This window comes from Fusarium redolens (assembly GCF_020744475.1).
Source record: "Fusarium redolens strain MPI-CAGE-AT-0023 chromosome Unknown BKA55scaffold_13, whole genome shotgun sequence".
Lineage (NCBI taxonomy): Eukaryota > Fungi > Ascomycota > Sordariomycetes > Hypocreales > Nectriaceae > Fusarium > Fusarium redolens.
Genome location: NW_025763676.1, coordinates 232701 through 252642, shown reverse-complemented (window position 1 = coordinate 252642; position 19942 = coordinate 232701). Strand labels below are relative to the sequence as shown.

Sequence of the window (19942 nt, the reverse complement as noted above, 5' to 3'; positions counted from 1 at the left end):
AAAACAGGACCGTGCGTTTGGAGAAGACAATTATTGGTGATATTGTCGGTCCGATGGAATTGGTGCACCTCTCAGGTCTCGGGTAAGCCATCAACAAATCACAATTCAGCCTTGAGAGTTCAGCCCAGAGAGAAAGGGCACGAGATCGACATGGAGAAGTCAAGTCATGAATTCACCCGATCCTCTTCCTTGATGTTACATGAGAATTATTGAACACAAGAATTGTCGGACCGGGAAGTAACAATCGGGTATAAGAAACCTCAGACACAAATTGGTAATTTCACCATTACAACATTCAGACCGCGCCACCAAAAAACATCATGTCAGCTTCAACCCCTCCCGATCGACAATGGTGGAAAGAAGCAGTTGTCTATCAAATTTACCCAGCTAGCTTTCTTGACTCCAACGGTGACGGGCTGGGTGACTTGCCTGGCATCATCTCAAAGCTTGACTACATTCGTTCAGTAGGCGCTACAGCTATTTGGCTGTCGCCTATCTTCAAGAGTCCTCAGCATGATATGGGCTATGATGTCTCAGACTATCGCGACATTCATCGTCCGTACGGTACGATTGAAGATGTTGAGACGCTGATCGAAGGGTGTCATGAGCGGGGTATCAAGGTCTTGCTCGATCTTGTGGTGAATCATACCAGCCATGAGCATGAATGGTTCAAAGAGTCACGATCATCGAAGACATCGCCAAAACGAGACTGGTATTTCTGGCGCGATCCAAAATTCGACGCCGACGGTAATCGCAAACCGCCCAACAACTGGGCTTCCATCTTTGGTGGTAGCGCCTGGACATACGACAAGACGACAGAACAATACTATCTCTCACTCTTCCTCCCCGAGCAGCCTGATCTTAATTGGGCCAACGACGACATGCGCGAGGCTACATACGACGATATGAAGTTCTGGCTTGACAAAGGCGCAGACGGCTTCCGCATTGACTCAATGAATCTCATGTCGAAGCACCCTGACCTTCCTGACGCACCTGTCACTCGACCGGATGCCGAGTTTCAACCGGGCGATAAATACTTTGCTAGCGGTCCACGTATGCACGAGTATATAAAGGAGATGCGAGAGAAAGTTATCGACAAGTATGACTGCATGACAGTCGGAGAACTAGGCTTCACAAAGGATGAGGAGAGCGTTGCTAGTTATGTTGCCAAGGACAGACATGAGCTGAACATGTTATTCACGGGAGATATTGTTGATATGGACTTTGGTCCTAATCATAAATACGAACGTGATGACTTTCGACTTTCGAAGCTCAAAGCTATTACTAGTCGGTGGCAAGGTGCTATGCCAAAGTTTGACGGCTGGAACTCCGTTTACATGGATAACCACGACTCTGGACGTTCTCTTTCGCGATATGGATCCGATAAGCCTCAGTTCCGGAAAGAGGCAGCTAAGATGCTGGCGATTTACCTTGGTACACTCAGTGGAACGTTGTTTCTTCTCCAAGGTCAAGAGATTGGCATGGCTAATGTGCCTGAATCTTGGAAGATTGAGGATTACATCGATGTCGAGGGGTTGAACTATTACAACAGTGTGCTCAAGAAGAGAGGACCAGGGGTTGATATGTCAGATATCATGAGAGAAATGAGACTCAAGGCTCGCGATAACGGTAGATTGCCTATGCAATGGACCGCCCACCGAAATGGAGGCTTCACTTCCAGCGATAAACCTTGGATGCGCGTTAACGACGATTACAACGAGTGGAACGTTGCCAAGCAAGAAAAAGACGACGATAGCGTCTTAGCCTTCTGGAGGCAGGTTCTGGAGTTGAGACAGAAGGAGAAGGATGTTTTTGTGTATGGAAGGTTTGACATCTTGGATGAGTATAAGGATAGTGAGGAGGTCTTTGCGTATACTATGACGAGTTACGACGGAAGAAAAGCACTTGTTTTGCTGAACTTTTCGGAGGAGGATCAGAAGGTTGAGGTGAAGGGTTCTTGGGGAGGGAAGTTGCTGGGGAAGAATGTGGATACATTTGAGAATGGGATTGTGTTGAAGGGATATGAGGGAGTGGTGTATGCTGGATGGTGATCTGGCCTATTATATTTGGCTAGGACTTTCTTTGCAGATAAAAGATCGCTGGACGAATGTTTTACCCTGCACTTTCATGTGTCGAGGAGGAGCTCCACCGTTGTACATGACTGTATGCTCCATGCTTCACTGCTAACAACGTGATAAATATTTCAAATAAGGATGTATCTCATGGCCCTCATATTTATCAGAGAAGGATTCGTTCCAGCCCTTAACGAATACCAATAATCACTTAGACACTGGACTGCTGAATCTTCTTCGATACATAAGGTCTCGTATCCGCCGGGAGACCCATCGCAATCAATCCAATGGCCAAAAAACAAGCACACGCCACCCAAATCGGCGCCGAAGTCGTAACATCCGCAAAGGTCGCAATGAACGGCGCACTAAGCGACGCCATCCTCCCCACCGCCATAAGCAACCCCATACCAAGCCCACGATTCTGAACCTGAAGAACCTGAGGCGTATAAGAGTAAACAATAGCATAAAGAGCATTGAGCGAAAAGTTGATCATGCATGAGAATGCGAGGTTCTGTGCTGCTGTTCTGGCGGAGGTGAATGCACCGCAGAAAGCGGCGCAGATGATACCGGTTAAGAGCATTGAGCGTTTGGACTTGAAGTAGCGTGATGATACGAGGATTGTGCTGAGGAGGGGGCCGAAGATACCGACGATTGAGGAGACGGTCCAGTCGCGATATGTGATGTAGTTACTTGTTTCGCCAAAGTTGGCACCGTGAGCTGCTAGATAGTATGGTAGAAAGATGGTGTAAAGTGGATATCTGTCTCTTATTAGTTATATGGCATGGGATATGTAGAGCCAGACTTACGCAATTCCGATTAGAGCCCAGATCATAATGAGACCAACCATCAAACGTATCTGCTTAGCACCAGAAAAGAGTCTTGAAGCTCGATCAATATTCGCACGCCAGGACCTCACCTCACCATCAGCCTTCTCCTGCTCAGGCTGCAGGAAGTTATCACCAGTGACGTGATAATCTGACTTGTTCATTCTGCTGATATGGTTGATGACTTCGGCGGCCTCTTGCATCTTTCCACAAGATACGAGCCAGCGGGGAGATTCAAGGGATCGTAGGACGAAAGCTCGGATAAGCGACATGACGAGGCATAGTCCACCTAGCGTAATATAAAGGTATCGCCAGCCCATGTTATCGCCGCGGCTACAATTGTCGGGGGTTGAGCCGCTGGGACATCCGAAGTTGACGAGGAGAGGCCAGGCTGTGAAAGGTCAGTGAAGGTACTAACGAGGCGATTGGGCAATTACCAATAAGTCCCGTGACAGCATTCCCGAGGCCCCAGATTCCAGCGAGACTTGAAAGGATGAATGACCATTCTTGGGGAATTGCTTCCGCCAGAAGGGTCAAATCGATAGCCACTGTATCAAGTTCTAAGATCAGCAACTGCCGAAGGCTGTAATCAAACGGCTTATGAGGACTAGACTTACGGTTGCCGCCAGCAAACAATCCAATCAAAGCCACAAAGACATTCAAGGCAGCCCAACTAGGTGAACAAGCAGCAATGGTGGTCAAGATGGAGCATCCAAAGATAGATGCCTGCCAGACTAATCTGCGACCGATATTATCGGCCAGTGTACCAAGAAACAGAGCACCGACGAGTAAGCCAGCATACGAAGATGCAGATAGGAGAGTTGCGTATCGAGGACCGAACTCCATGGCTGCTTGAGGCGTGACAAGACTAATAGAGACAAGTACCATCTGGGTTAATAGTCAGTTTGGGCTTCAGGGGTGGAGATGTAATGGTGTTGACCTGGTCGACTAGGAAACCGAAACCACAGGAGAAGGTTAGCTGCCATTGGAACTTGCCGAAGCCAATGGCCTGGATCGCCTGAGTGATCACTTCGTCGTTGTGTAGAGTCGCAGGATCAATACCATCGATAGTTGCGACTGTTCCGTTTGCATGACTTGGGACGTGGTCGAGGGATGTCTCGAACATCTTGCCGTCCTGCTTCTCGGCAATGGATACTGCATCCGTGTTGTCTTGGTGGGTCGGCATGATAACTGCTTGAAGGAAAGGGGATCGAAAAACAGTTTCAAAGATGGTATTATGATTGATGAGGATTGCAATCTTGAGACTGGTGGGGACTGCTAGGACGCAGAACCGTGATTTATCTACAAAGTCCTTTCTAATCACAGCTCTTCCATTCGCGCAAGCCTCACCTCTTCCTATCAACACACTAACAAGATAACCTTTCCTAATCCAATGCAAGTTACAAGCCTCCGGACCACGGACCGCCTCCTCTCCTTATCAAAGTTAAGCTATCAAGCCCAGAACTGGACACCTGATCCTAATCAACCCCGCAAACACGGAAGCGGCCCGTGTTCCTGGGCACTTCCTATCAACAAACGCGGGGTAGGTAAAGTATCTAAGTTAAGATGGCGATAAATGATGAGTGTTGGGCGTTGATTGCGAGAGTCGGCTAACTTTACCATGATGAGTTCAAGCGTTGAGTGCTACCTTGTTCCCCGGACTGAAGACGCGCCTAACAGCCGACTTCCGATCCTTGTGTATCGCGATGTGCTACCTCATCCGCGAACAGAGGAGACAGCAACGCAATTTCTGACAACGCACCATTGGGAAAAGAGAGTATGTCATGATTCTTTTCGGTTTTTTCGTTTCTCTGTTTTTTTAAGCTAAGTCATGGTTAGGGAACCTGGGGACATATTGCCATTCGCCATTTCCATCCCAACAGCCATGAATGCTACGGTGAGTCTCTTTCCAATCATGCCGCTATAGGCAGTACTCTCATCAGAATATCAAGGCATCTTTCAGGGCTCTTCAACACTCTTACTAGGAAAGATTCAACGCGGGAATGGTGCAGAGGTCCCTGTCAAGGCAGGAGATGTTGTCGTCCTACCCGCCGGAACAGCCCATTCATCCCTCGAAAGCTCTTCGGATTACAGGTACATCGGTGTATACCCAAAGGTCTGATTCCCTTCTGCCCTTGTAGGTGATGAATTATTAATGATCTGTAGGGTTGTCCTAAGTGGCGGAATGAAATGGGAAAGAAACCTTCTACCGTGTTTCTGGATACTATCAAAGAAGTAGAGATGCCAGAGGATGATCCTGTGTATGGGCCCGACGGACCATTACCGATGCTATGGAGCTATAAGCCTCGCGCAAAGTTGTAGATAGCAAGATAATACAGTCTTTGTTGACAGTACCTTAAGTCACACGTAATTGACAGCGCTCCGTAGTCTTTACCGTGACTGGCCACGATAAATCGGTTAGTGTTACGATTTATATTGAACCCTACCAAGCCCTGAGACATGCTTTCATATTTAACGGAAATACGCATATGCTAGAGCGTTAAGTATGACTCTGGGTAAATGAAGAAATCACCACTTGAGAAACCACCAAGCCCTATATTTTCTTATCCAACCTTCAGAAAACATTCACTACGCCACATTGTCACTGAACTTGAATTTGTTTGAACCATGGCTTCTTGTTGTAAAGATCTGTTATTCTCTTAAACAGGCACAGTGATGCAAGCTACCGTAGCATGTTTATCAACATCCGAAGTCGTAGTGGCATGCAAGGCTTCCTTCCATGCCAAGTGCCCACCATCTTGCACTCTCTCCTCCGAGAGCCCATCTGCAAAACTACTTTCCGGTAAAGGACTGCTCTCCCACAAATAAAAGCTCAAGTCAGAGTCCTTCTTTGGCAGCGTTGTCATTGCCTCAACCATATCCTGCTTTGTTGCGCCCAATGGGTCCAGATCAGGTTCCTCAATCCACGACAGTCCATGACCCCAATAGCTATACCTCCCCGACTCATGGGTCCATTCATAATCCTCCCAGCGATCTTCTGCCAGTACCTGGATGTAATGAAGAGAGCTACCTGGCCAGAGTCCGGTCACCTTTCCGTTTGTTCCTTGTTTGTCTGGAAGATGGTGAGCTTGCTGTGACGACAGTGGCAGAGGAGGATGACTTACACCAACTTCGACATGTCCCAGTCCATACCATGTCCTGCATAACCTTCTGGGTGTGAGTATTGAAGTCGTTTTGAGCATCAACTCGCACTTCGAAGGACTTGACACGCTGGCGAATCATTTTGTGAAGGATACGAATGAAGTAGTCAGCGGTCGCTTCCACAGAACCTTCAAAGGTCAGTAAATTATTACCAACGGCGATACCTTGGTTACCTACCCATCAAGCTTCCATTCGAGATTGGAGTGTTTGGTCCCAAAAAAATGAGGTAATTGGGAAAGCCCGCAACACCTACGCCCAAATAGGATGCTGGATCTTCTTGCCATAAATCTTGAAGGTTGATACCATTCCGACCAATTATTGGAAAACGAGGTCTGAAGGTCGTGTTGAATCCTGTAGCCGCCACAAGCACATCAACTTGATACTCCTTCTCACCAGCCACGATGCCACCTTGAGTCACTCTGTCGATCGAGTCGAAGACTGGCTCGACGTTTGGCTTTTGCAAAGCGGTAAGGAAGCCCTCTCCGGGGTTGATTCTCCGGCAACCCGCCTCGAATGGAGGTATCAGCTTCTTCTGGAGGTCTTTATCAGGGATCAGCTGTCTCATGCGGGACTCGAACATGGCACGTGTTCTCTTCTGCTCTGGGCTCGACTTGAGGAAGATTCGAAACATTCCGTTGAACTGATCCTCCAATCCCTTTCTGGTACCAAGATATATGTCCTTCTTTACCTCGAAAATAGTCTTCTCTTCTGTGCTGTAAGTGTAGTTCGTCGCATTGGGGTCGGGCAGAGCTACTGGCGGTGCAATCCAGGAAGGCGTGCGGATAAATACTTTCATGTCTTGAACCAGAGGCTGAATCGAGGGGACTAATTGGATCGAACTGGCTCCGGCGCCGATTACGCCAACCCGTTTATTTCGGAGGTCAATCGAATGATCCCATGATGCTGTATGCAGTAACGGACCAGTAAAGTCGGAGAGCCCCTCAATGTTCGGAATCTGAGGATGATTGAGTATACCGCCAGCATTGACCAGTATCTCCGATGTGATCAGAGACCCATCTTCCAACTGTACAGTCCAGGTACTCTCATTTTCGGACCAGCGTGCTGAGATCACCTTGGTGTTGAAGGATATATACCGCTCGAGATTGAAGTGCCGAGCAACTCCCTTTAGATAACCCTGTATCTCATCAGATGATGCGTAGCTTGGTCGGGTTAGCACTGAGCACGGATTCAACTGTTGGCAACTAACAATTTGGACCAAGAAGGGTTTGGAGCAAAGGAATATTGATAGCAATGGCTTGGGACGTCGCAGGCGCAGCCGGGATACTTGTTCTCGAACCACGTTCCTCCGAGATCTGGCGATTTTTCGAAGATCCGAAAGTCAACATAGTCATTGAGATGCTGCCTTAGCTTGTATGCTAGGGCCTGTCAGAGCAGTCTTCCGGTGGAGGGAGTGGCAAGTAACTTACCCATTAGAATACCAGACACTCTAATTCGAAATAATCAGCCAATCTAATTACTGATAGAGTGCAAACGACAATGGTACTACTTACCCAGCTCCGATGATCGTGCAACGGATATGATTCGGCTTTTGCTGTTGTTCGGCCGACATAATTACCATATTTTCGAAAGGGCAAGATAAAATTGACTTGACAATTGAGATTTCCGACTGCGACTACTACTATCAGTTCTGAGAACGAATTATACTAGTAGCACTAAAGCCTCTGAACAGATTCCAGCAACACATCTTTACAAACCACTGCTTATCATGGCATTCTCACAAGAACGCACACACAGCCGGAAGCGGTCCGAGTCTGGGTGGGTACGGAAGAGACAATCAGAGCGGAAGATAGAAAGGGTTTAGCGTTGAGATAAGGCCGTATCACAAGGTCAGATGCTGTGGGTACGGAAAACGGGCCGTGTTCAGGGCTCGAGTGAGAAATCATGATTGACGCTAGTGTTGTTGGCTCAAAGGGAAGTGTGCCATGGTGGGAAGTTGGGGGGAGGGGGGATCAATGGATGAAAATTGCGGAGTAAACAAAATGCGAATTGGATCAGTTTAGAGAGAAAGACAAATCATGCACGTGGGCTGCACGATAATTAGAAGAGGTATAAGGGCCTGACTAGAGGCTTGGTTTCATAGACGAGTTTTATCATGCACGACAGGATAGTTACCTTCCAAACCTAATCCTCATTCTGCCGAAATACCAGATTGCTTCGCTCCAACTTAGTTACTCTCACAAATCACAATGAGTCGTTGGTTCAGTTTCGGTACAACGAAGGAGGCTGAGCCCCAGACTGCCCGGGCATTACCTGCGTCGTGGTACCGCTCCTCAGCCATGTATGAACTGGAAAGACGAGCAATCTTTTCCAAGAAATGGATAGTCGTATCACACAAGGCGAGGTTCACTGAAATAGGTGATTTCTTGCGTATAACCCAGGCTGGCTTTACCTTTTTCTTGATCAAAGACCGACAAGGCGAGATCAGGGCTCATCACAATGTTTGTCGGCATCGGGCGTTTCCGCTGGTAGAGCAAGATGCAGGAAGAGTGAATATTCTATCTTGCAAGTATCATGGTAAGCTTATATTCACGGTGCATGCATGCGAGATGCTAAACAGTCAAAGGCTGGTCCTATGGACTTGATGGCAAATTGGCCAAGGCTCCAAAATACCAAGAGGTTCCAACATTCGACAAGTCGACCAATAACCTGTACCCAATACACGTGCATATCGACAAACTCGGTTTCATCTGGATCAACATGGACTCCAGCCCTACTCCCACTGTCGCTTGGGAGGACGACTTTGCTGCTGTTGACACTCAACCGCGCCTTCAGCCATTCGACATGGAAGCTTATCACTTTGATCATCAGTGGGAAATGATTGGCGACTATAACTGGAAGACTTTGGCAGATAATTACAACGAAGTGAGTCTTTTCAACACTTCCCATCAGATCCGGTGCTAACACAACGATGACAGTGCTACCACTGTCCTACTGGACACCCTGCCCTCAATGCCCTCACCGATCTGTCAAAATACTGGGTTGAGACTGCAGGTGGTCATATACAGCACTTCAATGTCGATAAGCCAGACAAAGACGGCATGGGTATCTACAGTACTTTCTACTATCCCAATGCCTCCATTACGATCTCGTAAGTAAACTAAACCCACCCGACTTGCAACCTCTTCCTAATTTGCAGGCCTACCTTCTTCTACATTATGCGCTGCATCCCCATCTCCGCATCGCAGACCAAGATGGAGTACGAGGTCTACAGAGGCAACAATGCCTCAGACGAGGAGTTTAACGAGATCAGCGACTGCTTCAAGCAGATTCTCAAGGAAGACAAGGATCTCTGCAATGCGGCGCAGAAGAACTTGAACGCTGGCATATTTGTCAATGGTGAACTGCACCCTCGAGTAGAAAAGGTACGAGCCGACCTTGAAGTCCATGATTTTCTGTGCTAATAAGGCCTCTAATCAGGGCCCTCTCTTCTTCCAGGAAACTACGCGGAAACTGGTCATGGAACATCATCAGCAGGAAGAGTCTGAGGGGCATGAGATCTGGTCAGCTGCACCGAAGAATGGGCAGTCCGGGAATGGGCAGGACGACATTGATTTCTGCAATAAACTGGAAGCATGTGCTGGGTCTGATAGCCTCAAGTGGTGATAATTTTGACCTAGTTACCAATATTTGTAGCACGCAAGTAATACATGTACAGAAAATGTGATAGCCAGTCTCACTACTTTAAAGCATTGTATTTCCCCAATCAAGGCTCAACCACTCGTCAATGGCCCTTCCAAAATCGTGCACTTGTGGAAAGATGTTATCCGATTCCATAGCCGATCCAAACCCTTCCTGAATATTCTGTTGCAGAGACCCTAGCAATCCCGAAGCATCGGATGGGATACGACCTCGGATAGGGCTTACAATCTCGCCCTCACCCGGAGCATAGAGTGGCGTGTCCTTTGGAACAGTCTTGTGCCCGATGATACCAGCTGATCCAACCAAATCATACCCATCACCAGACTCGTTCCCACCTCTTGCCGCATCCTGATGCGTTGATGATGAACCGCTGTAAATAGACTCATCGGCACGTGCATCTGGCCTACCAGCTTGTTCATAAGATAGAACATCCCAGAGAAGTCTAGTATCGATGGTGAACTTTTGCTGTATCGGGCTTTCCAGCCCAAGCTCGTCGCTGGCTAGAGATACAACTTGTATACTCTGTTGTAGTTTCTGGAGATTTTCATGCTTTAATTGTGATTAGTATTCTGTTTTGTCCCTATAACACTCTCGTAGTGGCTTACCATGACAGCAACACCATACCATGTCAGACCCATGCACCTTAAGAACTCAAGGCACTTCTCGAATCCGACCTGAGCCTTCTCTCGTAGGTTAAGGTCTTCAACAAAGCTATGCTGTAAATGAATTGTGGCAACTACCACAACAATATGTGCCAACGTCGGGTCAGACACTCGGTAATCCATCTTCTCCAGTACTTCAAGATGATACATGATCCATCCAATGTGTCGAGTTATCGCATCAAAAGAGCTGTTAACAAATGACTGAGGCATAGTGTGTCGAAAGTGTCGTAGTCGCATTGACAAGAGAAATGGGTGATTCAAGATAACGGGAATGGAGGCATAGACGAATTGGGTGAACAGATAAGGACCCCAATAGCTCCTGTTTTGTTGCAAGGACTCTGGAGTCTGCTTGTCAATCTGATTAGCAGAGAATCGGTATTTAAGTGGTACACTACAATCGATCTCGAGATGACGATATGTAACTTGTGAATAGTCGGAACGCGGATTCCAGGGGGGTAGCGTGTCCGAGAAAACACGACGAGAGGCATAGGCTCTGACTGCTCGCCATACTTGAGCAAGAGGCGTGGTGTATTTCATAATGCCCCGATCCATATCGCATGGTACAGTCTGCTCCGGCGCAAGCAACCATGCCGAGCACGTCGCTGTGCCAAGGGAAGAGTCCTCCCCGTGTGACATAGCGGTAGGCCATACGCTGGAGGAAACACTGCCCTGTAAGTGATAAAGCACGAAGATGCTTCGAATGCAGTTGTTGAATTCGACAGCGTCACCGAGAAAGCTCCCTTTCGGAATCCCGCTTAGTAACTGGATCGCAGTACTGAGATATAGCCCTGCTTGAACAGTATTTCCTTCTGGTTCTCTAATCAGCCATACCCAAGACGGCATGGACCTGTGATATCATACCTGCATGTTCAAAAAGGCTTAGAAGACATAGCGTCTGTAAAACGGAACAGTCTACCTGGCTATCGAAGGCTTTGTTCATCACAATTTGCCTTGATGCTTGAGCCATGGCGTGGAGACGTTGGCAATATTGCTGATCCAATAGCCGAGGAGGAAATCGAAGACATAATGCTTGTAGTGCCAAGATCAGCTCTGCTTCCCTACCTGGTAGTGACTCTGCAAATGTTTCGGCGTTGAAGAGGACCAAAGGTTGCCGATGGAGCCAGGTTAGATAGAGAGATGCTAGTTCATCGCTTCGGGAATCGAGTAGTGACGATGGGCTATAATGTTTTGTCAGGCTGTATTCCATATTTGAAAAAGTTATTTTCTTGCCTTGGAGCTTGTCTAGGCTCTCCAGCCTCAATCGCTTCTGCCATCTCATCAATGCCGACCATCGAACTCGGTGTATGACCTCCTCCGTGCTGCGAAGCTGAGCATCGACGGGAATCTCTGATCACAGGACTGAGACGCATCTGTTAAACCTCATATCAACTATTACACCTCGTATCATCACTTACTCAAGGCGGTCGATAAACAAGTCCAATTTCTCTTCTAAAGTTTCCATCCGAAGCTCCTTCCAGATGACCAATATTAGTGGCTGACAGATGTGCTTATCAATTGTTGACGTACCAATGATCTGTCCGAACGAGCGCGTTGACCTTGGCCATCAGAGCTTGATTCATATACGCATATTTGACCAAGGCGTTCGCAATATGAACATATGGGCTTCTCTCCAGGGCATTTAGATTTCTTGCGACTATAACCGTTATTAACCATGAGATGGCCTCAATGACGTGAGAAACTAACCGACATGGCTCGCAAGCTTGTCGTGCGCGCTTGTTAGGTCGTGTATCTTCCATTGCACCATCAGCAGTTGAACATGAACTGATGATGATGAAAGTCTGGGTTAGGAGGCGGGGAATGTGTTATATGTGAGCTAGTCGACTAACGGAGAACTAGGCGACTCGGTTATCGCTGGGATAGCTTATCTCAGAGCGACGGGCAACTCCGAACCAATCAAAACAGCGCTCAAGCTTGGAACCCGCCATGGGCATTTCACTCTGATAAAGACATTGCGCAGAACACGCAGTTTACCACTGTCACTATATGTCAGTGACATGGTACACTGGACGTTACCGATACCGTGCATCATGTTCCCCTATGTGACTGAGAGCCGACGCTTGTTCCGCCTTGTACTAATCAGCCGAGTTTTAACATGTTCGATCTGGATAGAAGCCTCATATTGTGCCAGTGTTCTGTAAATTCGGACGCCCAGAACACAGAATACTCTTGTCTGACACTGGTACTAACAGGCTAGAGGTGGCGTGGGTTTACTGTGTTCTGAAATGCTTAAAAGGTCAAGTCTCTTAAGAGAACTTTATTCAACGTGTCAACGAGAAAGATAACGCAACCCTTTTCACTAACCATTACCGACTTGATCAACCACACCACTATTGTACGCACCAGTCTGAACCTTGCACTTGTAAACATAAACTCATTCCTTTCGGTGATAAGAACAGGAGACAACCCCTTCCAGTTTTCTATTACAAAGCCTGCGCCTCCAAAAACCTCCGCCCTTGATCACTGGAACCCAGACAGCGACCATTATCATGGAAGACCTTCCCAGCGCTGACATTCGTCTCCCAGCTGAGATACTATTGTTGATATGCTCTCATATATCCAGACAGGATCAGCTTCGCTCAAGATTGGTGTCTCGAAAGCTAAACTATGCGGCGACAATTCACGCCTTCGAGTCCCTGAGACTCATGCCCGAAGGTGAATCTTCTAAACACTTCAAAGAGATTGCACTTTCTGATACACTGAGAACTTTTGTCAAAGAGGTGACAATCGTCAGCGAGGAGAACCCAGACGTTCAGCACGGCGATGAGTCCTTTTGGCTTTTTGACGAATTTCTCGACACTCTCGGCCATGTGCGCTTCTTCCAAAATCTGACTTGCCTTCATTTCCGTTACAGCCAATTCTCGATGCCACTTGGGAGGCTCGTTACGAAAGGGGATTTGTGGTGTCAGTACATAATCATAGATACTATTCCCCAGGCCGTTACGGGGCTGTGGGAAGAGGAGAATGAGAACAACGTCTTCGGCTGCGACCCCGTACAGGAAGGGAACGATGAGCTGCAGTACGCACACAATGACCCCGTCTTACCGTCAGGGCAACCGTTGAAGATCAAAGAGCTTACTATCTCGAATCTTGTTACCTTCAACTACCCCAGACTGATCGAATCGAAGGCTTGGAACAAACTTCTCCAGCTACCGACCTTGATCGATTTGAAATTCTTAATCGGGAAAAAGTACGGGCTTGGGAGGCACGACTCTCTCCACTGTGCTCAGAGGCGCATTCTTCCAATCTTTACCCTCACAATGGCTCTCACCCAGTGTGGTCGAGAAACTACAGATATTATCACTATTCCACACTGACTACTGGGGGTGGTTCCTCAGAATGGATCTTACCGAGATAGGGGCCTTGCCAATCCTCAAGGTTCTGGCCCTTGGGCACTATATCTTCACTGACAAGAGACAGACAGATTGGATTGCATCCCTAGGTACAAGCAATAAAAGCGGTGGACTGGAAGAGCTCTATCTTTACGAATGTCCTATCTTGCATAGAGCCAAGCAATATGGGCCTCTGACAGTTGACGGATATCCAGTCACCCGCACAGTACGTGACGGCTTACCAGTGAGGGGGCAGTGGCTGCCGCCGGTCACTGAAGATAGATCGTATAGTACAAGATGGCATCACGTGCTGTCAGGATGGAGGGTGAGCATGACAGGACTCAAGAAGTTCGTCATGGGAGAGGGAGATGGCGATTGCCCATTTCTCACCTCGGAGGCTATCTTGCAACAAGAAGAGTACGCACAGATCGGCGAGGGTGAGATGAATTGGCTTTTTGGTCACAATCGCCACAGATACTTCGCATGCACTGACCCAGAGGAGCTCGGCATTGGTATGCAGGACTCTTATCAAACACGCCATGACAAATCGAAAAAGGTAGCACTGGGGAAGTATCTAAATGGCACGGGGTTGGTGCAAAAGCGAAAGACACGGATGCAATACGTTTCGTATGACGTTGCACTTGACTCTCCTTGGAGTAAATGGGATTCGAATAGAGATGTGGACTTGGATGCGGATGGCGAGGGCTGGGCACCAGAGGAAGAGACTGTCGACTTTGATGACGCCGCTTACGCATTGCTTATGGAGGCTATCCGAGATAGACTAGGATCTTAGAATGTGGGATGGCCGATCTGAGGATGCAACCTCTAAGCCTATTCTGAAAATGGACAGCCCCTTTCTATAGCACGGTTAGCATGTGAATCTAGAGCGTTCTTCATTATCATCCACGGAATTGCTTCTACGCTTTCTGGCGCCTTCTGAACTCGAGCAGTCTATGGACAACTGAAAATTACTGTATAAATATACTATAAATAAAATACTTCACAAGCATCATAATAGAATTTGGGACAGATCTATACAATAAAGCTCGCTTAGCATCAATAGTGACCAAAACAGCTTGGTATGCACTCACTTGAGTAACTAACTGCCGGCGCTAACTACTCCGCAAACTCTATTACCCCGCCATCTCCCCGTACGTCCTCTCATTCGGGTCCATCACGCCGATAGAAATTAGATTAGCAGAAGATCCCCTCATCAACCCTTGCTGGCCACTTGCCGAAGGGCTCTACCGAGATCCTACGGGCGCTGGATCTCATAGCTTAATACAGATAAAGGAGGGAGCTAGCTCAATTAAGTCATCCGAGGCGTTTGGGGATGTTGGAGATGGGATCATCGAGGTTGTGATAGTGATAAAGATTATAGAACGAGTTTAGATAAATAGAGAGCGATTATGTCGAGTTTACTGGTAGATCAGAATATCGGGAATTACACAAGCGACTGATACTGAACACGTGCATCACCGCAAGAATGCCTACTCAAGAGGTTAGTAGCCATCACCACGTACACAAACTCCTTCTGACTTCAACAGGCACGTGAAACCATCCAGGATGAACTTCACATCGAAGTCCTCCCTGGAACGGAGATCATGACAGACGTTGGCAAAGAACACTATGTCAGAGCCAAAGAGTCGGATCAAGTCCTCGTTCCCCAGCCTTCCCAAGATCCTCATGACCCCCTCAACTGGTCCCCTTTCTGGAAGTTCTCTGCAATCTTTTGCGTTTCAACCATGACGTTCACTCAGGGATTCGCGCCGCTTGCTCTTGCGCCTATGTTTCCTGACTTGATTCGTGCTTATAATAGTACCCTTGAGGATGTTATTCAGTTTACGGGGGTTACCATCCTTATTCTTGGGTTTAGTAACTTTTTCTGGTAATTATCGGCTGCTGAAGAGTAAATACCCGTTACTGACCTTTTTAGGGCACCTATCTCTACTTCCTTTGGTCGTCGACCTGTATATCTTGCTTCGCAGGTGATCTGCCTCGCCTGCCACATTATTCGTGCCAAAGCATCCACCTACGGCATCTTCATGGGAGCCTGTGTGTAAGTTTACCTCCAAAACTCTTCCAAGGCCTTTACTAACATCTACAGTCTCAACGGAATAGGAGCCGGACCCTCTGAGATCCTCCAACCCGCCGTCATCGCCGATATCTTCTTCCTCCACGACCGCGGAACATGGAACGCGCTATACTGGGTTGTCTATATGGGCTCACTCATGGTTGCGCCAATCATCGCTGGTCCAATGGCAGACCGCACTGGATGGCAGAACTTCTGGTGGCTTAATGTCGCTGTCACTGCGCTGTCAATCGTCCTCGGTATTTTCGGCTTTCCTGAGACCAAGTGGGCGCGCATCGACTCGATTGAGGCTGAGCGTGGAGTCAATGAGCCTGTTGATACAACTCAGGACAAACCTTCGCATTCCCATGGTGATATGGAGAAGACTGTTGGAACGCCTGAACAAACCCAAGGTGAACCTGCTGCAGACGCGCATTTGGGTAAAGGAACCCCTTCAAAGTTGCAGTGGCGACTGTTCCAGCCTAACTCAGCCCCTCTCCAAAATATTCTTCTGGATATCTGGACCCCATGGAGACTCTTCGCCTATCCTATCGTACTTTTTGCTTCTTTCGTGGTCAGCTGGAGTTGCAGTAACTTCCTGATTCTCAACCTCACCCAGTCTCAGGTGTTTGCAGCTCCTCCATACAACATGAGCTCTCAATCCATCGGTAAGCTTCTAACTCTTCAAATGCCCGATTACATACGCTAATGATCCCAGGATTCCTCAACTTCTCTATCCTCGTCGGTGCCTTGATCGGACTCGTCACAGCAGGCCCCTTCAGTGATTGGGTTTCCGCAAAAGCAACAACACGAAACGGCGGTATTCGAGAACCAGAGATGCGTCTACCAGCGATGATTCCCTACATCATCGTCATGATCTTCGGCAATGTAATTACCTCGATCGGGTACGAAAGGCATTGGCCGTGGCCAGTCATTGCCGTCCTGGGCTACTCATCAGCTGGCATCCAAGTTGCTGCCCTTCCTAGTATCGCTAGTACATACGCAGTGGATTGCTACAAGCCAGTCACCGGATCACTGTTCGTTGCTATTACGGTCAACAAGAGTCTTTGGGGTTATGGTATGGGCAAGTTCGTCACCCCATGGACCATCAAGTCAGGGTAAGTTATCACCTATTCTATCTGCGAAAGGTCCGTTGCTAACAGCTTGAGAAGATTCATCCCTGTTTTCATGACCAACATGGGACTTACAGTTCTCTGGTGCGGCTTGGGGGCAGTCTTCTATTTCTATGGCAAGACATTCAGAAGATGGACAAAGGACAGCAATGTTCACGGTTTTTAATGTTGATCAGGTTATCCCGCGATCTGCATTCGTTGGTAGATCACGCAATGTGACGTTGTCTGTTATGAACCTTGCTCGATTTCTACTCTCTCCCATAGCTATTATATACTATCAATATGACTTGACTTGCTTTCGATGTTCCGTTCAATACTCAATTGGAATAGTATTCTTATTGAACTAATGAGGCATCGACATAAACAAGCTCGCAGCATCAAAGTCTATCGACGACATATCGAGGTTCTGATCCAAGTCTCCATCAAGCAGATTCAGAGGTCCCCAGTAATGATTCAAGTACACCATCCCATCAGGCCAAGATGTACCCGGATTCACAGGCGCAACAGCTTGAGACGACGGCTTCTGTGTCGCCTTTTCTCTCGCTCCTTGTAATAGCTTAGCCGCTTGTAGCGCGACGACACACTCGTCCATAATCATGAGTATCTCGATTGCCATGTCAACAAGACGAAGTAAGGGTTGCATTTCGCTCTCGACTGCTTCTTGGGTCATATACACCAGTATGATACTGGCGGCAAATACGGTGTATGTCGTGTTGTAGAACCTGCACGTTTGTCAGAGCCTTGCGCCTTTGTTGTTGGAGGCAACATACCATGTACGGAAGAAGTCACTGTGCTGGTAAGTTTGGTAGATGGTTTCAATCGTTTGCTTTGCTGATTCAAGGCACTTCTGGATACCATGCTTGGTATCACTCATAGTCGCCCTCTCCTGTGCCGTTGACCTCAAGAGAAAGGACCCAAATAGCAGGATCCTAAGATTATGATATCCTGAACCTATCGTTAGCAGGCCATCATGACAGTTGCACTGTGATCGACTTACTCAGGTTCAACACAAGCCGCTGTCGCTTTACCCACTGAACATCCCTGACGCCTCTCAAAGACGGGACCTGCGTTGATGATCCCGCTGGCCGTATAGCCTCGGGAAGCTTTTGTGTCCAGGCCTCCAGGTCCCTCTCAATTTGGCCAGCCAGTGCCACCATCATGGGTATCGTCGTTTCAGGTAGATATATGCTAAGGCAAATGCTTCTTGTGATTTTAGAGAACTGCACCATGTGCTCGATGATGGCGCAACAAGGATGTTCGGACATCTCTGAATCCATCCCGGTTTCGTTCTGACCGTTTCCGATACGAGGAAAGCGTCGGTTATGGTAGAGGTCCGCTCCTAAAGTGTCTGGTCTGCCCATCGCGAAAGACATCTCACTTCACGGCGTTAGAACTGTGACAACAGAACTGCGAGTCGAGAATACTTACGTCTCTAAAGAGTAAAGGCCCCTGTTATCAAGCATCAGTATCTCAATCATCTTTAGAAACTATCGTGGAATTGCGTACCACCACGTTCTTGTCTCTGCTCTCAGTAACGAGGGAGGCTTCTTGCTGTTCGGTCCCGGTTCACGGTTGATGCCCATTGCCAGAGCAGTTCTTATAGCAAGGCCGACATACATGTATGATACTAGGAACAGTTAGTATAACTTGATGTAAGACATGGCAATGGTTAACTGACGGTGTGGATGCAGTTCGTTCTGACAAACTTTGGCCTGTGGCCATCAGTTTGGCTCAGATCAGAGTCACTGTTTTACCTACCAGGATAAAGTAGCATTGGACCATATCTAGGTCAGTAACCATTCCAAGCCTATTGCAACAGTCCTTGGCTCGATCAAAGAACTTCCGGCTCCAGGAAAGGTTGGTCATTCCATCGATAAGCTCGTCATCTCTGGTTCCAACCAATGCACCAATGGATAAAATACTATAGTACAAAGCCACGAAACTTGTGATCCTCTTGTTCTCTATTCCTTCATCCGCCCATAAGGACTCGCAGCGTTGGACGAAGGATGTTTTGTCCAGGATTGGGTGGATGTAGTGGATGGTGGAGAAGAAAGCGTCTATGAAATTTCGGCATTGGAGGTACCAAGGCGAGTGATCCGACTCTTCAGTGCCCCTTCTCCCTCGCTGAGTATCTTGTGATCCGCTAGGGTCAAAAGCAGGGTTGTGTAAAGAAGAAAGAAGAGCGCCCGCATCATCATCAGCATTGTCTTCCTCTCCAGTTCGCTGGACATGCGACAGAAGAGCTACTGACGAAGAGCTACCATAGAATTCGACATCTCTTGTGTGAGTATTCATGCCAGAGACCTCTTGTTCTCTCGTATGCCATGAAGAAGTGCTGTTGGGTGTAGGGAAGGCCTCCATTACTGTTGTATGTTGTGCAATTGGTAAGGAAGAAGACACATTCATCGTCATCGCTTCGGGGCTGTTACTTGGTCCATCGGTCGCTGCCTTCTCATAGTTTTCCACGATGCTAGACAGGCTTTTGACCTGCTCTTCCAATTGCCGCACATAGCTATGGTCGCACGAATGAGCCAAGAGCAGAATGGAGATATCGCAAGCAGATATACCTTGATGTTATGCGCATGCGCGACATATCCTGACCTTTGTAGACGCATTCGACATTGCGACCTTCCAACAGTCAGTCATCATATTGTATCCAGACATTTGAGATTTAGTTACCGACTTTGGCAATATGAACAAGGATAAGATTCGTCGCACTTGTACTTCTTAGATCGACAGAGATCGCAGGCGCGAGCAGCTCGTGGCCGCCTTGGACGTTGCGCTGCGGCTCTACTGCCCTGTCCCTGCGGAGCCTGAGAATCCGTTGATTCATCCATGACAAGAGGATCAGTATAATGAGGGAATGTGCAAAAGTCTTCACCGTGATACCCCAGAATGTCGAAGCTTTGAGACCTGCCGTGCGGAGACCCCAGATGTAAATTTCGAGCTGGGAGGCAAATCTGGGGTAACACGAACGACAAGCTGGGCCATGCTGGTCTGGATCTTGT

At 47.9% G+C, this 19942-nt stretch overlaps 10 protein-coding genes across 10 annotated transcripts; 6 read left to right on the top strand and 4 right to left on the bottom strand.

The window, feature by feature from the left end:
• Positions 1 to 320: 320 nt before the first annotated feature.
• Positions 321 to 2051, top strand: BKA55DRAFT_518528 (glycoside hydrolase superfamily; the record flags this gene model as incomplete). Its single annotated transcript, XM_046188276.1, has 1 exon — positions 321 to 2051. The coding sequence occupies one exon, from the start codon at positions 321 to 323 to the stop codon at positions 2049 to 2051; it is 1731 nt and encodes a 576-aa protein (XP_046046252.1).
• Positions 2052 to 2437: 386 nt separating this feature from the next.
• BKA55DRAFT_648812 (major facilitator superfamily domain-containing protein) lies at positions 2438 to 4206 on the bottom strand (the record flags this gene model as incomplete). Its single annotated transcript, XM_046197257.1, has 6 exons — positions 3837 to 4206; positions 3514 to 3784; positions 3334 to 3444; positions 2879 to 3287; positions 2640 to 2830; positions 2438 to 2508 (listed from the first exon to the last, which is right to left on the bottom strand). The coding sequence occupies exons 1-6, from the start codon at positions 4080 to 4082 to the stop codon at positions 2438 to 2440; spliced, it is 1299 nt and encodes a 432-aa protein (XP_046046251.1). The 5' UTR covers positions 4083 to 4206.
• On the top strand, positions 4206 to 5250 carry BKA55DRAFT_575680 (uncharacterized protein). The gene is made up of 4 exons (XM_046193403.1): positions 4206 to 4673; positions 4736 to 4793; positions 4849 to 5012; positions 5063 to 5250. The coding sequence occupies exons 1-4, from the start codon at positions 4518 to 4520 to the stop codon at positions 5216 to 5218; spliced, it is 534 nt and encodes a 177-aa protein (XP_046046250.1). The 5' UTR covers positions 4206 to 4517; the 3' UTR covers positions 5219 to 5250.
• A 306-nt stretch (positions 5251 to 5556) lies between these two features.
• On the bottom strand, positions 5557 to 7628 carry BKA55DRAFT_692980 (uncharacterized protein; the record flags this gene model as incomplete). Its single annotated transcript, XM_046199853.1, has 6 exons — positions 5557 to 5969; positions 6022 to 6186; positions 6236 to 7218; positions 7266 to 7434; positions 7486 to 7505; positions 7570 to 7628. The coding sequence occupies 6 exons, from the start codon at positions 7626 to 7628 to the stop codon at positions 5557 to 5559; spliced, it is 1809 nt and encodes a 602-aa protein (XP_046046249.1).
• Positions 7629 to 8034: 406 nt separating this feature from the next.
• BKA55DRAFT_104156 (Rieske [2Fe-2S] iron-sulfur domain-containing protein) lies at positions 8035 to 9811 on the top strand. The gene is made up of 5 exons (XM_046184686.1): positions 8035 to 8593; positions 8643 to 8941; positions 8995 to 9167; positions 9216 to 9441; positions 9497 to 9811. Exons 1-5 carry the CDS (start codon positions 8266 to 8268, stop codon positions 9680 to 9682), a joined length of 1212 nt encoding a protein of 403 aa, XP_046046248.1. The 5' UTR covers positions 8035 to 8265; the 3' UTR covers positions 9683 to 9811.
• Positions 9665 to 12210, bottom strand: BKA55DRAFT_104135 (uncharacterized protein). Its single transcript, XM_046184685.1, has 7 exons — positions 12085 to 12210; positions 11908 to 12034; positions 11796 to 11851; positions 11611 to 11739; positions 11242 to 11558; positions 10324 to 11189; positions 9665 to 10267 (listed from the first exon to the last, which is right to left on the bottom strand). The coding sequence occupies exons 1-7, from the start codon at positions 12135 to 12137 to the stop codon at positions 9761 to 9763; spliced, it is 2055 nt and encodes a 684-aa protein (XP_046046247.1). The 5' UTR covers positions 12138 to 12210; the 3' UTR covers positions 9665 to 9760.
• A 677-nt stretch (positions 12211 to 12887) lies between these two features.
• BKA55DRAFT_542043 (uncharacterized protein) lies at positions 12888 to 13715 on the top strand (the record flags this gene model as incomplete). Its single annotated transcript, XM_046190451.1, has 1 exon — positions 12888 to 13715. The coding sequence occupies one exon, from the start codon at positions 12888 to 12890 to the stop codon at positions 13713 to 13715; it is 828 nt and encodes a 275-aa protein (XP_046046246.1).
• A 22-nt stretch (positions 13716 to 13737) lies between these two features.
• BKA55DRAFT_740606 (uncharacterized protein) lies at positions 13738 to 14523 on the top strand (the record flags this gene model as incomplete). The annotated part of the gene is made up of 1 exon (XM_046201450.1): positions 13738 to 14523. The coding sequence occupies one exon, from the start codon at positions 13738 to 13740 to the stop codon at positions 14521 to 14523; it is 786 nt and encodes a 261-aa protein (XP_046046245.1).
• An 811-nt stretch (positions 14524 to 15334) lies between these two features.
• BKA55DRAFT_517918 (major facilitator superfamily domain-containing protein) lies at positions 15335 to 17100 on the top strand (the record flags this gene model as incomplete). The annotated part of the gene is made up of 5 exons (XM_046188226.1): positions 15335 to 15618; positions 15667 to 15789; positions 15838 to 16469; positions 16520 to 16919; positions 16974 to 17100. The coding sequence occupies 5 exons, from the start codon at positions 15335 to 15337 to the stop codon at positions 17098 to 17100; spliced, it is 1566 nt and encodes a 521-aa protein (XP_046046244.1).
• Positions 17101 to 17159: 59 nt separating this feature from the next.
• BKA55DRAFT_575671 (fungal-specific transcription factor domain-containing protein) lies at positions 17160 to 19886 on the bottom strand. The gene is made up of 9 exons (XM_046193402.1): positions 19618 to 19886; positions 19502 to 19562; positions 18693 to 19446; positions 18613 to 18646; positions 18441 to 18561; positions 18363 to 18383; positions 17932 to 18311; positions 17705 to 17879; positions 17160 to 17656 (listed from the first exon to the last, which is right to left on the bottom strand). The coding sequence occupies exons 1-9, from the start codon at positions 19769 to 19771 to the stop codon at positions 17278 to 17280; spliced, it is 2079 nt and encodes a 692-aa protein (XP_046046243.1). The 5' UTR covers positions 19772 to 19886; the 3' UTR covers positions 17160 to 17277.
• Positions 19887 to 19942: the final 56 nt, after the last annotated feature.

What these genes read in the sequence shown, in the direction of transcription:
- BKA55DRAFT_575680 (XM_046193403.1), top strand. Translation starts at nt 4,518, where the DNA reads ATGATGAGTTCAAGCGTTGAGTGCTACCTTGTTCCCCGGACTGAAGAC. An exon ending in CGCACCATTGGGAAAAGAGA is followed by an intron (nt 4,674 to 4,735) that starts GTATGTCATGAT and finishes AGTCATGGTTAG; the next exon opens with GGAACCTGGGGACATATTGC. An exon ending in ACATCGGTGTATACCCAAAG is followed by an intron (nt 5,013 to 5,062) that starts GTCTGATTCCCT and finishes AATGATCTGTAG; the next exon opens with GGTTGTCCTAAGTGGCGGAA.
- BKA55DRAFT_104156 (XM_046184686.1), top strand. Translation starts at nt 8,266, where the DNA reads ATGAGTCGTTGGTTCAGTTTCGGTACAACGAAGGAGGCTGAGCCCCAG. An exon ending in TCTATCTTGCAAGTATCATG is followed by an intron (nt 8,594 to 8,642) that starts GTAAGCTTATAT and finishes AAACAGTCAAAG; the next exon opens with GCTGGTCCTATGGACTTGAT. An exon ending in TGGCAGATAATTACAACGAA is followed by an intron (nt 8,942 to 8,994) that starts GTGAGTCTTTTC and finishes CAACGATGACAG; the next exon opens with TGCTACCACTGTCCTACTGG.
- BKA55DRAFT_104135 (XM_046184685.1), bottom strand. Translation starts at nt 12,137, where the DNA reads ATGGAAGATACACGACCTAACAAGCGCGCACGACAAGCTTGCGAGCCA. An exon ending in CTCGTTCGGACAGATCATTG is followed by an intron (nt 11,852 to 11,907) that starts GTACGTCAACAA and finishes GTCATCTGGAAG; the next exon opens with GAGCTTCGGATGGAAACTTT. An exon ending in GAGCCTAGACAAGCTCCAAG is followed by an intron (nt 11,559 to 11,610) that starts GCAAGAAAATAA and finishes AAAACATTATAG; the next exon opens with CCCATCGTCACTACTCGATT.
- BKA55DRAFT_575671 (XM_046193402.1), bottom strand. Translation starts at nt 19,771, where the DNA reads ATGGATGAATCAACGGATTCTCAGGCTCCGCAGGGACAGGGCAGTAGA. An exon ending in GCGGCTTGTGTTGAACCTGA is followed by an intron (nt 17,880 to 17,931) that starts GTAAGTCGATCA and finishes CGATAGGTTCAG; the next exon opens with GATATCATAATCTTAGGATC. An exon ending in AGTGACTTCTTCCGTACATG is followed by an intron (nt 17,657 to 17,704) that starts GTATGTTGCCTC and finishes ACAAACGTGCAG; the next exon opens with GTTCTACAACACGACATACA.